This window comes from Lagopus leucura, unplaced genomic scaffold (genome assembly GCF_019238085.1).
Source record: "Lagopus leucura isolate 7727_CA_CO unplaced genomic scaffold, USGS_WTPT01 Super-Scaffold_73, whole genome shotgun sequence".
Classification (NCBI taxonomy): Eukaryota; Metazoa; Chordata; class Aves; order Galliformes; family Phasianidae; genus Lagopus; species Lagopus leucura.
The window spans coordinates 61,027,047-61,043,513 of NW_024962252.1; the positions used below are offsets into that span (position 1 = coordinate 61,027,047).

General features: G+C 40.2%; 1 protein-coding gene across 1 annotated transcript in view; it reads right to left on the minus strand.

Annotated features, from left to right (window-relative positions):
• LOC122192921 (ribosomal protein S6 kinase alpha-2) overlaps positions 1–16,467 on the minus strand; it is a 155,318-nt gene continuing 138,851 nt past the window's right edge. The window contains exons 15-21 of the mRNA XM_042893617.1: positions 12,036–12,125; positions 10,789–10,947; positions 9,488–9,649; positions 5,101–5,177; positions 2,648–2,765; positions 1,547–1,684; positions 1–1,173 (exon numbers count right to left, since the gene is read on the minus strand). Of these exons, the coding sequence (XP_042749551.1) occupies positions 1,048–1,173; positions 1,547–1,684; positions 2,648–2,765; positions 5,101–5,177; positions 9,488–9,649; positions 10,789–10,947; positions 12,036–12,125 (870 nt within the window). The 3' untranslated portion in view covers positions 1–1,047. The remainder of the gene's footprint in view (positions 1,174–1,546; positions 1,685–2,647; positions 2,766–5,100; positions 5,178–9,487; positions 9,650–10,788; positions 10,948–12,035; positions 12,126–16,467) is intronic.

Sequence of the window (16,467 nt, forward strand, 5' to 3'; positions counted from 1 at the left end):
ACCTTCTCAACCAAGTTTTATTTCCCTGAACTTGAATAATCCAGGCAGTAGGGTACAGATTTTTTTTTTATATATATATAAATATAGATGTATATATATTTATATAAATATAAAAGCATAGCATCCTCCTGTCTCTCCTCCTGATTTATTATGGTTAAAGCTTGTGACAGAGTTGGCTGGGCCCTTCAGAAATGGGCACTCCCCAGTGGTGGCAGTGACCTTGCCTGCATCCAGAGGCAGACGGCCTTCTTATGAGCTGAGACCAGACACCTTTGTCACCTCTCATCCATAGGCTCCACTACTTTAGACTAATGCTTTCCCACAGACCCATGGGACTCAATAGCCCTCTTGGAGGACTATGTTTCTCAGAGACTTTCTGCTCTCAGAGGACCAGACCTCTGTCAAAGTCAAGCTCACAGTGTGCACTTCTCCTCGAGCGCTGCTGACATCGTTCCAGACAGGGCAGGGGCAAAGTGCAAAACATTTCTTGGAATCAGAAGGTGTTTCCACCACGGACAGCTTGCTCTCCTTCATGCTGTATAGCATTAATTTCCAGTAAGGTATTATCCATGTGTCTCTGCAGCCTTCAGTCCTCCTGGGGTGAGTGGATACCAGTAGGCGACCAGCCGAGCATTTCATCGTGATGCTTGTGGGAACTGCTGAGAACATTCAAATCTGACTGCATCTTCTTTACAAAAAGTGCTTTTCTTGAGAAAAAAACAGTGAAAACTATGTTCCTGCAGAACATCTTAAAGACTCTTCTAGGGAGGGATGGATGGGGCGTGTCTACTTTATTTGGCTTTACCTCAGTAAGGAAACAGAGCTACTAGCAAAATTGGCACATCTTTGTGAAGTTGTTAAACTCAGGATTCTGGCTGGAATGTAAAAGAAATGATGGAGGAAAGGTAGATTTTGCCTTATGCTGGACTTCTGCTAGTTCCAGTGATTTCATGTGCAAGGTGTCCAGAAAAGTTATACTAACCAACTAAAGATGAATCTCTCAAATAATAAACTGTGGGTTTCCAAGGAGACCTTGTGGGGCTACTGCTACAATCTGGTTGAGGTAAGTCTTTTCATGCCCCTCCGCTGAGCCAGATTGGAGGACAATACAGGCTCCAGCCTTGGTGCCTGAGGTGTTCGGTTTAAAGCAAAGTAAGTGGCTGCCATTGCACCCTGTACAATAGAAAAAGAGAAAACATTGAGCTAAAATTCATTTCTTAGATGCTTCTTCCCTCTCTTTCCCAGTCCAATCCCCTGGGTGCAGGCCCAATTTCCATTAAGTGATAACAATGATTGCTGGCTGACAGACAGATGTAGCGCCTGATTCAAAGCAGTAGGCAGCAGTACATAGACAGAGTTCATTGTAACGCAGCTGAAAGTTAACAATATCAAGCAGGTGATGAGTCAAAAAGCTTTACTTTTAGTACAGTGCCATATTAAATTTTGCCTCTGTGGCAAACTTTTCCCAATTCCTCTCCCTTTTTCTAGAATATTTACAAAAATCCCAGCTCTTTCTGCCAGAAAGAGCTAGGAGTGTAGGACATACCTTCACCAGGTGAACATCCTGTCTGCTAAGTTGATTTTGAGACAGATATTCCTTGTTCACTATCCATGGATGTCTCAACACTTGAACTGCTGTGAGACGCTGATGAGGGTCTACGTGAAGCATCTTAGACACAATATCCTAGGTTCAAAAGGAAGAAAACAGTAAGAGGGAAAAAGTAATTAATAACAGCACAGGATTTAGTAAGATATTCTCAATGACACAGTCATCACCAGCCTGTACAAGTGAGAGGAGTCTGCATTTTAGAAATGCTGTATATTTTTTAAATAAAAAGCCTCATCTTCAAAATGTTCAGGTGTAACATCCAATTCTTGAATGATAATACAACTGAAAGATAATGTGGAAGGTATTCAGCTTACTGAGTGTTAATAATTATGGTGACTACATAAAGGTGATAAACTCTGTCTAGAGAGGATGCCATCTGGAGACATCCAAGCAAGTTACTAGAATTAATTGCAGTTTTGTGACTGAATATATCATTGTTTTTCTATTCCATAATGCCAGTTGGTAAAAGTGAAATCTGGAGGAATACATAAACTGTGTCAAACTTTCTAATTAATGCCAGACAACTGGAAGCTCAACAGCTTTCCTGCCCATGCACCTATCTCACAGACTAGTGCATAGATTCACACACAAAAGTCTCAGCACCAGTTTGAATTCCAGATCCTGGGATTTCCAGGCTCTGTGATAGATGTGTGGCCTCAACTGCAGACAGCACAGGAGTTAAAAATGCTAGTTTAAAAACTGCCTGCTCAATCTTACGTGACTCACATATAGACCATGAATTCATGGCACTGACTACCCTGCACTTCTACTCACAGTTCAATTGCGCGACAAAAGAGCTGCATGCTGATTTGAGAGTATTCACAATTGAAGGTGCTGCGTTACGCCTTATTTTAACTAAAATAACTACTAAAATTCCAAACACTATTTTGCGCAGAGTGGTATGAACATAAATAAGCAAGCTCTTATTCCACAGGGCACTGAGAAATAACCCTTCTGACCCTCTCTAAGTTGGATACAACTGCAGGCTGCCAGTCCATTTAACAGGATAGGAAAAAAATTAAGGAAGCGTCCACTGACCTTTGCAGTATCTGATACTGAATCCCAGTTTCCTCCAGTAAGTGCGTATTTGCCACTGCCAATCCTGGCCAGAATCTCCTCTGGGGTGTCATCTGGCCCATTTGCAAAAGGAGTGAACCTATTAAAAATAAAAGTTTAATTTCCAGGTAGTTGACTTCTAGGATCTAGTGATAAACATCATAGATTTCAACACGGATTTTCTTCCAGACTGAACTGCAGACATGGTTGCTTCATTTTCACTCAAAATATGCAGCGCACTGTTTCCTCATATTAAGTTGTTTTGCAGAGGAAAGACATTACATTTTTTATATAAAATTTCTATTATGTTCTCAGTTTTATTGAAGGCAATATACTTTTATAAAATAACACATGCTTTTACTTTTTCTGTATTCATTTTGACTTTGCTTTATTCTTGATAGAGGAACCTTCATATTGGGAATAAAATGTAAAAATAATGAAGGAGAAAAAATAATTTCTGAAATAAAAAAGAAAAAAGAAAAAAAAAAATCTTTGCAATCTATTCTGCAGTCCTTTGTTAATCATAACATGCAAGATTGCTGGACAAAACAAATTTTATGCAATAGCTGATTTAAAAACTTCCTGATCTAGCCAGTCAGAAATCAGTAGTAAAACATACTCAGCTTTACAAAATCAGTGCCACCGGGCCCAGATATTTTTTCTACACAGACTGACAAGTGATGAATGACAAGATTTTGCAGCTGACTAAAACATACCAGGCCAAAATTTATTCTGCGATTTTAAACAGCTGTCTACTTTTAGAAGAAGGGGTATCTGGGATTTGTATACCTTCCCTTCCGTCTGTCTTTGCTGTCGTGGATATACATCAGTTTGTTTCTTCTGCTGTTAAACAGATACTGGGATTTGGCCTCAGTTTCTTATCCCCTTGTTTTGTAAAAGCACATCCAATTTCTCATGCTGTATTTTGTCATTTCCACCAGTGTTTCAGATTTCACAGAAATTCAGCCCAGAAACATACAGGCTGTTATTCTATTCCCATCAAAGGGACACACTGAGAGTTCAGGACTGGCTGAAACTCCACTCTTGGTGTTAATAGTATCCCAGACCTGTGCTCCAGCCCTTCACTTCATGTCTGAGCCCTCTCTGCTCATAGAAAAGCTGGGAAGAGGATAACATCATGGGTGCAAATAATAGTCAGCTCCTACTGCTTTCCTCTGGTAAGGAAGACAAAAGCATTCACAATACAGTGGTGACACCTCAACTGTGTGATCTGTATTTCAGATTCGAATACATTTAGAATCATAGAATCAAAGAATGGCTTAGGTTGGTAGGGACATCAAGGACCATCAAGCTTCAACCCTCCTGCCACATGCAGAGCTACCAACCTCCTTTTCGATATATTTTTTTTAAGAGTGACATTTTAAAACAAAACATTTTGAATGTATTGTCCTGTTTTTAGCTGAGACAGCCCCGTTATATGTCAGATAATGTTGAGCACAACTGTACTCAGGATCGAAATAGGGCAGGAACTCCTGGCACCTATTCTATAGTTCACAAAGCAAGTGACACAAATAACACAGTGACAGGACCTGTTTGTTTTCTGCATGAACTTAGGAATACAAGTTTCTTGCCACAGCTGAATGATCATGAAGTAGAACTAAATTGCCATGAGTGGTCACTGGATAAATACACCAATAAATAGGATATATATGCACATGTCATAGCCTGCAGCCAGCAAGAGAAATGAAGTTTGGGGGCTTAACAAATCCAGATTGGATTTGCACACAGTGTTTCCTATTCACTCCAGCACACCTTATTCTTATCCCACACTGCTTATTTCACTCTTTCTCTCAGTCTCTTTGCATCAATACTTAGCCAATCCATTAGTAGGTTTCCTAATCCAAATACCCCCCAAGAAGATCCTGCTGCCTGTTCCTGTCCTTGCTGGTCTATTTACTTTGCCTCTTCTGCAGCATATTTTTTTGAATAGCATCTGAAAATGAGGTTTTGTTGTTTTTTTTTTTTTTTTAGCCTTTTAAATTGCTCAGATACCTCAACAACAACAACCATAGGAGAAGAATGAAGCTGAAGAGAATACATGTATTAATAGACACAAATAAATCTCCTCTTGTGTGTAAGGTGGCCATGGTCTGGCATATACTCCAACATTGCTCTCCCAGTGCAACACTTTCACGCTACTTAAGCGGTCAGTGAACCTTTTAGGACTCAAAGTCTCAGTGAACATTTACAGGCCCAGGATATTAAAACCCTAAGTGGCTTGTAAAGTGTCAAAGATATTCACATGTTTTGGAAAAATTTGTTCGAATTCTAGGTCTCAGCATCTGTTTTCTTGCCTCTTACAACTGAAAATATCTCCTGGAATAGGCCAGGCATTTTGCTGTCTCTATCTTAGACTCCTTTCTGGCTTAATCACTGCTGAAGAATACCCACTGGAGGAAAACCTCTCATCTTACCCTGCCAGCATGGTGTACAACAGGATCCCCAAGCTCCAGATGTCACAGGCTGCATCGTAACCTTGGCGCTTAAGGACCTGTGTGAAGATGGGGGAAAAAATACAAGTTAATCTGATTCCTGAATTTTTGCTTCTGTGTTTCAAAAAGCATTGATCAAAGGCTTGAAGAGGTGTCTGCTCAGGAGCCAGCTGTTGGTAGCAGTACAGAGGGGCTCAGGCCAGGGTTGGTTGGTCAGTGTGCAGGTCCATCTTTACAGGGACTGAGCTGGAGGTGGTGTGTTGGCCTTCAACATCAAAGCAGGGCAACCCTCTCTACTTTTTTCAGCATTTTAAACATTTCTTGAAGAAAGCTCTAAATACTCTTAAATGTGTCCTCTGATCAGGAAGGTCACTGAGTACACTGTGGACGAATCAAGCATAGGGCTGACTGACAGTGAAGCATGTCTTAATTTTGTTTGGATCTAATACAGCAACTGGATGCTCACTAACTCATATTTTATATCATACTCATAAAGATACATTACAACTGCAAAGAAAGCTAAAAGGTTTATCTTACTTCTAGTGTAAGCAAAGTGGCAGCATTTAGATGGGGATTAAAAACTAATGTGTGAAAACTTTTCCACACAGAGAAAGCAAATTTCATGATACTCAGCAGAGATCTGAGAAGGTTCAGGATTGGTACAGGATGGACAGTTAGACCAGCAAGGATGTAATATGGATTTAATCTATGCAAATGCATAACAGAAGAAATATATGTTTGAGTCCCTGCAGGTCCAAGTGAAAGTAAAGCCAACAACTGACAAGCACTGGTGCGACCAGGGGAGGAGCTGTGTTTCTCTTTGGCTCAGAAAGACTCATGAGCCACCTCCAGATCTTCTTTGTTCATAAATGCAAACAACCATTTTGTTAACTTAAGTTCTGACACACAAGAAGAGTTTAGTTCCCTTCTGGTGGATCAGATGCATTATTATTATTATTATTATTATTATTATTATTATTATTTTCAGTTTTTCAGAATTATTTTCAGTTTCAGAAAATGTTGCCTTGACAAATTTTACAAATGATGAGTGGTAAAGCAGCCATCTGCCATGCTGCTAGGAGAACATTTGCCACATTGATATAATATGGAGAAAAAGCACACTTTCTCCTGTGACAAAGCTGGTAAAAATCCTGCTTCTACCTTTCTCTCCTGTGCTTTATGTGTACTCTCAGGCTGTTTTAATTGTTCCTATGGCTTTAGTTTGTGCATTCATTGCTCCTCTACTATGTTAGAATTTATGGGAAAAAAAAACTCAATCATTTCTATTTGTCAAGCTCAGTTGCTTCTTGCTTCGTATGTGAGACTGAATACCCAACATTTATCCCTTGGTGTAGGCATTCTTGTTGCTTCTTAAGCAGTTACATTTTCATTGCCATCACTGTCTTTCTCAAATAACAAAAGGACAATAGAGTCAAATACAAATGACAGAAAAATTAGGTAGTGATGAAATTTACAGAAGTAGGCTATTAAGCAAGTATTCACACAGCCCCAAAATGATGGGCGGGAGTTGCTGATAGCTATTGCTATCATTCAATTTGCAACAACTCTGCAAGACAACAGGGACACTGACTCTGTTCCATTTCCTAAGAAAGCTTTGGTGGCAGATACTTCTCACCTGCAGCAACATCACTCCATGGATAACAATAGCAGACAATTAGTTAGTGGTGACATTGCTTTTCTAAAATGTCTCTAGCTGACTTTTGCAACTGTTGTAAAAGGAAGAAAATGAAGCTGGCAGGAGCAAGTGCTGGAAATTTTGACCAAAATGGGGCTTTATGAGGGGAGGAGGGGGGAGATCATTGAACAATAACTTGTATCCTAGAAACAGATCTAAGTGAAAGCAAGAAATCTAAGCTTAATGAAAGAGCTTTGCAAAAGTTTCTGCCCACTAACAAGGCTCCGGTTCTAAGAGAAGGCTCTGGAGAGAACTCGCTGTGGTCTTCCAGTACTTGAAGGGAGCTTATAAGCAGGAGGGGGACGGACATTTTTCATGGTCTGATTGTGAAAGGACAAGGGGGAATGGCTTCAAACTAAAAGAGGATAGATTTAGGTTAGAGGTTAGGAAGAAATTTTTTACTCAGAGGGTGGTGAGGCACTTGAACAGGTTTCCCAGAGTGACTGTGGATGCCCCATCTCTGTAGGTGTTAAAGTCCAGGTTGGATGGGGCCCTGGGCAACCTGATACAGTGGGTAGCAGCCCTGCCCACAGCAGAAGGCTGGAGCTAGATCTTTAAGGTCCTCTCCAACCCAAGCTGTTCTGTGATTCCATGATTCTCTGGTAGACTGCTGGAGAATTTAGGGTCTAGGTCACCTAAAGAATTTGGTGGGATCTGAAATATATTCATGAGCTGCTTTTTAGCTCCACACATGGCAGAATGCTGTGGTGCCCAGAACCAAACTTCAGCTCGATTCATTCAGTTGTGACAGTGATTCAGATGCTTCTCTAAATTCCTCCTATTTCTATGCATTTTGATTTACTGAATTAACAGTGTTATAAATACAGCCTTTCTCAGTTGTGTCAAAGACAGGGATACGTATGGGCATGAAAGATAATAACCTTATAATTTTTAATGAAAAAAAAAAAAAAAAAAAAAAAAAAAAGAGTTCAAAGATTTTGGAGGAAATCTGCGGAATGAAGTCCTTTTAGTTTGTGCAAGGGCTATGCCGGGGCTCAGTAGGCTGCTCACTCGCTGTTCAGTCTCTGCAAACAACATTGCTCACGCTAGGTGGCAGAGTGCTTCTTTCTTTCTGAGAATTTTCAACTTCTCCAATATTCTCATCCGAACTACAAATTAAATGTTTCCAACAATAAAGCTAGACTCAAGTAGCAAATATGTCATCAGCCCTCTGCTGCTATCCTTCTGTGTCATCATTCGGTCTGACTTCCTGCCTTCTTTGCATATTGCAGATGCTGCAGTGGGGCTCAGAAAATGCAGAAGCCAGGTCCAGGCTGGAGGGCAGCATTATATCACAAGTAAAATGTAAGTAGTGAGGCCTCTATGTAAGCTCTCTGGCAGTTCCAGTAACATTTCAGTTAATCTCAGACATTTCCTGCTTTTTAGTGGGACTTGTCTTGCTCATCACAAACTGGGAGTGTGAGTTCTGCCTTCGGTTCAAACCAGAAGAGGCTAAACTGAAACAGCACTGGGCTGATGACGTTTATGATTACAGACACTGAACAAAACAGCCCATCAGGAAAACCACATACACCTATTTTAATCACATCGTATCTTGGAGAAAACCTCAGAGCTCCAAATCTTACAAACACAATTAATTTTTTGTTTTGAAATTAAACATCTGTGGGTGTCACAGATCTTTCGTTACTTATTTTGATACATTTCATATAGCTCATTCCAGTATCTAAAATGAAAAAACATCCAGACAATGATAAAATAACAACTCAATCTGTTTTGGCAGTGGAAGGTTTTTTTTACTGAAAAGAAAAATATTTGTTTGAATTTATACTGCCCCTGATAATACTCCCAAATTCTCTTTCTGGTGCTGGATCCTTGTATCTTGTGGCATCATGGAAGGACCATGTACAGGAAGATCATCCCATTTTTTCACTTCTCAGTTGCATCCATGCAGAAGAGCATTGGGTGGAGGACAGTTATGAGGAAGAAAAAGAGAGAGGAGCAGCACCCACTGACAATGCAAAACTACCACTCCCTGAATGTGGGGCTTATTTAGCTTGTCTCCGTTTTCACATCTGTAAAAATAGGAAAGTAGCCCTCTCCTTCCTCACACAGTTGTTGTTAGCTCTGGTAGTGATGGGAACCTCAACATATTGCAATCAGCAGAAAAGGGCAGGTCAGTTCTGGGTTATTACTTGCATCAAACAGTCTGTTTCTCCACGAGCAGCTTGGCAGGGTATGGTAAGAGAAACGATATAAGAAGCCCAGAGACTTGATGCCACAAAGAAATTTACTTCTTGTTTCCAAAATGAGAGTAAGGACAGACAGGAAGGCCTGGGAGAGAGGAGTTTTGAGATTTATACAATTTTCCTATCTTTACTATTAGTCCCTGCATCCCCTGAACTTGAAAAGATCAGGAGGAGGGATGTTTCAGTGTTCCAGTGAAATCATTGCAAAGCTCCTACCAACTTCATTGTTGTGAAGATTTCATCCATGGGTATTTCTTTTGGGTCTTACTCCTGATATTGAGACTAAAAGCAACTTCCCCGAAAAGACTGACAGGAATAGGAAACTTAGTAATAAAAGCTGTGAAAGTTCCTGTAGCTGTGTGTCTGCCCTGCTCCTCTTTGAAAGGCAATGAGAAAAGGGTGAGAGGGACAGAAGACTTCTTTCTATGCCATATGTGTCAGCCACAGCTTTGAAACATGATCCTACCTCAGGGGCGACAAAGTTGGCGGTGTAGCAGGGAGTCATGAGCAGCCCATTCTCTGCTCTCAGTTGCTTGGCAAAGCCAAAGTCACAGATCCTGATGGAGTCTGGGTTTCCTGACTCATCCATGTAGAGGATATTACTTGGCTTCAAATCTCGGTGAACCACCTTAATGAGAAAGCAGTGAATAATGAGTAAGGAGAGGAGGAGCACACAGGATTGGCTGCCATGTCTGGTTTGTTGTTTGAGTAAGTCAAGAGCTTGTACCCAAGGTGTTTCCATTTTGGAGAAAAGCTGCATAAAAATCTCAGGTAAATAAAGGAGAAAAAAAAAGTTTAAAATCTGTTAAAACAAAAATGAGTATGTTTTGCAACCTCTGCTGAAATATGATGGAACCAGCTGTTCTAAGGAGGGACAACCTTCTTGAAGGCAGTGAAAGGGGCTGCTGTACAAACACACTGGTGTCACGGTCTCTCAGATAGTCCTGAAATATTCAGCTAGAAAGGTCACAGTGAAATCCTGCCATTGGAGGAAAGCATCTTCTTGTGACTTAGAAGTGGCTAACGTTCGAAAAGAAAGGCTATTTTTCACAAAAATCTTCCCTGTAGGCAACCAATGCTGCATATTTTACAACAGGTACTGCATTTCTATGGTGGGGAAACAACTTTTACTGATTATACAACTGGAAAACTATCATGAATACATACTGGTCCAAGCACAAAATATGCTTGCTTTAACCATGAAAGGAAAAATCAAATATTTGACCAGTTATGCAAACTGTTTGTCCTTGAAAAGTGGAAAAGGAGAGGAAGCTTGGACTTTAAATCAGCTCTTCAACAGCATGTCAGGAAACTTTCGCATCAGCTGCTCAAACTGTCACTTCAATTTGGAAGCTGAGCATTTATTTTTTCCATCTGTCTCAGATAGATTTCTACCTGACTCAGATGTTCTATTGGAAAATCTGATAAAAGATACTGCAATAATTACAGCAATAAACAGAAAGGAATAGCAGTAAATAATTACTATGTCAGAAAGATAGCTGAAAATCATTATAGTTCAGGGATGAAAACACCACTTTGATGTACTCTAGTTCACATGCAAAATGGCTAGAAAGGCTACAATCCTTTTTTACATCTCAAATACAATTCTAAATGTGGAAAAAGAATGAAACATAACTTCACTGAACTCTGTTTTTTGGGGAAAAAAATATGTTTGTATTTTAGAGAAGGATAATCACAACCATGTGCTTTTTCAAAATGTTGGAGTTTACAGAAGTTGCTGCAGAGAAGCAAAAATGTAATGCTTACCCCCTGTGAGTGCAGGTAGTCCACAGTCCTGGTGATAGTGCACAGCACAGCGCTGGCCTCTCGCTCTGAAAAACACTTCTGCTGAAGAATGCGGTCCAGGAGCTCTCCTCCCCGCATCAACTCCATCACCAGGTACACATATTTCCCATCATCATAGACCTGTGAGAGTAATATAATAAGCATATATTTTGGACTCAAGCTTCATCTAACTTGGTGAAGATCTGCTCTTTAATCAGCCTAGTGGCTTGAACGTAAGATGTTGGAAGAAGAAAATGTCAGCTAATGCATGGGAAATGTGCTTGTTATGCTTAACATCAGAAAAGACAACTTCATAAAACAACTTCATCATCACTTTTTTCTCGTGTCTGCAGCAACTTGTTGATTTGTCCATGCAGAAACTCAGACTTCCTGATCTGCTATCATGTCGGCAGTGTAGACCAAACTGCTAAAAGCAGCACAACTTCACACAGCTTGAAATGTCTCCTGGCTCTCACCCAAGCTTCCTTCCCTGTAATGTTCTCTTTCCCGTTTTACAGAGTAATGTTTGCCATTTTAAATACCAATATTTCCCTTTGAGTCATGATCAGCTAAATGAGCTGTATTATACTGTTGGCCAAGACCAGCTTCCAATGATGTCATAGAGTTTTTATTTGCAGTTCTGGTGAGTATATTGGCATGAGCTGTATCATGTACTTATTTTCAATGTCAATTGAAAGGGGGAAAAGACATTTCTTTGTCTAAGTTGGAAGATGTCCATTTTCATGTCATAATCCCTTATCTAGGTTGAAATAATAGACAGTGTTACAGTCATCAATGCCAAGTGCTTTTGGAAAGGAATATAATTTCTCTTTTGCACAGTTTTAAGACACTTTAATATTTAGGAATTGGGTGAGATTTTCTTGGGGTATGTGATCAGAAAATGTAGACTTCTGTAAGGTGTGAACCATAATGAGTTACTGGCTGGCAAATTACTGGAAAGTACTGCAAAACCAGGTATATTTTGTTGTTCTCCAGCATGGTGCACCTTTGATTTTTTCCGCAGTTGATTAGACAAGACTTGGAGAGTGTACAACCTGACTTGTTTTTCCATTTGTTAGCCAATAATTTGTTAATGCCATCTTTTTTTCCTTGACTTCAATGTGTCTTGTTTTAACTCCAAACTTAAATTAGAGAATTTTCCAGATAAGAGGTGAGCCTGATCATAAAGTGAAAATTATTTAATATTGTAGTGCTCAGTGAGTACTCACATCTTTAAGAGTAATGATGTTTGGATGCTGTCCGTATCGCAAGAGAATCTCTATTTCTTCAGAGGGGTCTCTCTTGCTCTTGTCAATTATCTGGAATAAATAAAGCACTGAGTGGTAAAATACCAGCTAGTAGCATGAAGAGCAAAACCAAACAATATCTAAAATTCTTTCACTTATAATTTTTCTAGTAAAGGCCAGCTCAAAAATCTAAAAATGATATTTGAAAAGTCATGATTGTCAGACGAAGTCCCTGATGACTGGAAGAAAAGACAGTATCACACCCATTTTTAAGAAGGGTAGAAAGGATGACCCAAGAAATTACTAACTTGCCAGCCTCAACTCTGTGCTAGAGAAAATCACAGAACAGACTTTCCTGTGCTAAGACACATGGAAGACCGGGCTGTGAAACAAGATAACCAGCACAGTTTCATCAAGGGCAAGTCCTGCCTGACCAACCTAGTGGCTGCCTATGATAGCATAATTGCCTTGATGGACAAGGAAAGAGCCACTGATGTCATCTGTCTCTTCAGTAAGGCCTTTGACATGAACCCCCATAAAATCCTTCTCTCCAAATTGGAAAGATATGGATTTGACAAGTGGACTGCTTGATGGATGAGGATCTGGTTGCAAGAGTGCACCCAAAGAATGAAGGTAAATGGCTCAATGTCCGGATGGAGATCAGTGATGAGTGGTGTCCATTAGGGGGCATTTCTGGGACTGATGCTCTTTAATGTCTTCATCAGTGACTTCAACAGTGGGACATGAATACACCTTCATCAAGTTTGCAGATGATACCAAGCTGTGTAGCGCAGTTGACACACCTGAGGGATGGAATGCCTAGGTTCAAAGAGACCTAGACAGGCTTGAGCAGTGGGACCACGAGAACCTCACAAGGTTCAACAAAGCCAAGTGCAAGGTCTTGTAGCTGGGTAATGGTAACCCCTACTATCAATAAAAGCTAGGGGATGGAAGGACTTAGCGTAGACCCACCAAAAATTCTCAATCAATTCCCAATCTTGCCCACTCAAGAGAACTGATTAGTGATTCTCCTTTACACATGTGATAACTACAAACAAACAAACAAAAAAACCTGCAAAATAACCCAAAGAAGATATGCTTCATAATTGAAATGTAACTTCACAGGGACTTGCAAAAAATTTGTTCTACTAGGAACTCATTAGGAGTGAAATATTTTGGTAAGAATTTCTTATTTCTAGAAAACAGCAGCAGTGCACTCTAATAATAGGTTTACAGAAGAATAATGGGTGGTATTATTAAGATATTCGTAATTCCATTATTGGATGTGAAGGCTTCCAACCTTAAATGTGATTAGCTCTTTGTAAGAACTCAGCACAGAGCACAGATTCAGTGCTGTTTGAAGGGAAATGTCTTTTTAAAAGCCTCTTTTGTTGATGGAGATAAATGCTTGTCTGTTTTTGCATGCATTCTCATTGTTTAATTATGGTGATTCACATTTAAGTACACATGTAAAATTTAGTGCATCAGTCATATTAGTGCATACATCAGAGGTTTTGAATTCCTCATGATTGACATGCATTTGTACGGATAATGATGATAGTGGTTGCCTGTGGTTCCAGTATGCATCTGAAGCCATATGAGTGATTTGATTCTGCCCGAACAGCAGTGTGACAAGTTCAAGTGCAACAGGGAGCTAATGCAGGGAAACAGCAGTTGTCCACCTTTGAATAAATGAAGGTAAAAATCCAACAACAACAGAGAGGAGAAAATCCTACTAGACTTCTCCTTAGAATAATGTTGTTCTTCTAGTTCATTACAGACATTCTCAAAAACCCAATGAAATCCCTCGTAAATAAAACTATAGTGGCCGAATGTGTCCCACTCAACCAATAACTAGCATATAAAAAGATACTCGGGACCACTTTCTTGGCTGGAGCAAAGTAATATAGCCCTTGTCAAATTAATGGAGTTACATAAATGTGTGCTCGTTAAGATCTACCTGCCTCCTACAAACCAGCAGAACAGCAAGTATTACTGCTACTGTGGGAAGCACTGTTACCACCATGGTGCTGCAGCAAATGATACACTCTGGGTTGTTTTTCCTGTGAAAGAAGGTATCTAGGGCTGTGAAAAACTTTAAGCAGCTATTAATAATGCAAGAATATAACTACGTACATATTGCCTAAAAAAAATCCAAACCAAAATTAGTCCTAGCTATTGAAATAAAACTCATAACCTGAAGCAGTCTGCTAGTGTTTTAATGGCAACAGCAGCAGACAATATGCAATACTTCTCAATCCCAACATGCTTTATAAATTTTCATCTCAAAACAGCCCTGTTAAATACACAGAACTTTTACTTCAGTATGTGCAGAAGCTGTGACTACATGGACAAGCTGCTCAGAGAACACAACCCACCACTGCAGAGCCCCCATGGGGCAGACCCTCAGCTCTCTCCGCAGCCCTGTGACACCATGCAGTCAGGATGGTTGCCACCACTCCACCATTTTACAATTGGCTAGAATGGGGAAGGCTTTAGTGGGAATGGAATGATGTCACTCAAATGACACATGTACTTCACTTATGTGACATTCACATAAAACCAGAACACTGAGTGCCATCCAGCCAAGGAAACGAGGCATGTGACACTCTCACTCCATTGTTGCTCAGACTACTCATTACACTAAAATCTCAATGACTGACACTGATCCTGTCTTCTTGGTAATGACCACTCTCATTTACCCAGATGGTTATTTGAAGGAGCTTCAGTGTGAGTAGGAGCCATAGTCAGCACGAAGGGGCATAGGCCTGAGATGTTCCAAAGTCTTTGTGATGTTTATCCATGTGCACATCTGTACGTCAGTGCCAAGAAAATGAAGCAGCCTTTACAGTAACTTGAGAAGTGTTCATTAAGGCAGACCTCCTGATTGTCAGAGAAGGTGAGGGATGCACCACAAAGTCCAGCAGCTGCTGAACTTCACCCTGGGAACAAACTGAGATCTATGCTCACCAGCCCCTCCTGGCTCCCAGGGCTCTGCTGCCATGGGGTTCGTCCCAATCTCCTTTCCAGTAGGCTTTCATCCACAGCAAACTACTACCATAACAGGCACAAACCAGGCACTTTGCTTTCCACTCTACTTTCCACTTTGTTAATGGACCTTCCTCTTGCTCCTCCTCTGGAGTTTGATTAATCCCTCATTTTTAAAGGCCAGTTCTAACATCAGTCCCTAAGCATGGAGAGGTTTTAGCTCTGCCCACAGAATCATCCAGTGGAGACTGTGTGGACCAGACCTCAGCATAGGTAGCTCTTCAGGTCCATCTGATGTGGCCATGATCTTCAAATGCAATCTGACTCAAAATCTCTCAGAGCTACACTTTCAGAACAGCCTTTGGCAAGTACTCTGCTCCCATAAAAGCCAGAAACTGTGAGTTGTGTCCCACCTGTACACTGAAGGCTGAAATGCTAGGAAAAAAAATAATGCATGAAATGTTATGGGTATGGATACAAACACTGCTGTACTCCCACTGAACTCTTAATCACATGATTAAAAGCTAAGTTATTTCACTTGTAAAATTTCTTGTGACAAAGAGTATTTCCCAGTCTGGCCTCTCTTTGTTTCCCCTGAGGTATTGCATGAAGGCAGCCTCTTTCCTATTCTTCTCTTATGGTGGACCACAAACCTGCAACTCCTTGCACAAGGAATCATAGAATCATAGAACAGAATCATAGAATGATCTTCCTTGAGGAAAGTCATTGTGATTTGAACTCAACTAAATACACACCCTCCATTACAGACTTCAGGGAAGGTTTTCTCTGCTTCCAGCCCTCTGGTAATATGCAATGCTGCTATTTTTCTATTCCGCTCTGTAGATGTATGGGGAAGAAAACCAACTGGGAAAGACATCATAACATATAAATAATTTAACTGAAAATGTAACAGAAGTTCTATTGTACCTTGGAATAAAAGAGCTATGAAGTAGAGAGGTTTATTGTTGTCCTTTAGAAAAATAAGAAACTGAATTTTCCGGATGTACTGGGCACTCAATTGCCTACAAACACTGTAATAACTCTGGAGGAAACAATTTCAGAGTAAAATGAGCTCGACACACGCAAAACTATCCTTTGTTCAGCTTGTTCTAATAGTGATTTTTTTGTGTTATTCCTTAGCTAATGCATTCTTTGTCTATTTTACTGACTAGTTGAAAGAAAAGTTGTATTTTCTTCTGTGGAATTTAGGGTAAAAACCTCATGATATTTTAAAATGAGTCAAGCTCTATCAAGGGTTAATACTAAACTTTCTCTCTTAAAGGAGAAAGGATCAAGAGATAATATTTCCAAAATCCTATTTAATATGTCTGGCCAGTTTTCACAAGTGCTGTCACAAATCCTCTGCATGGAAAAAAAAAAAACAAACCAAAAACCCACCTGATTCTTCCTTACTGATGGATCTTCA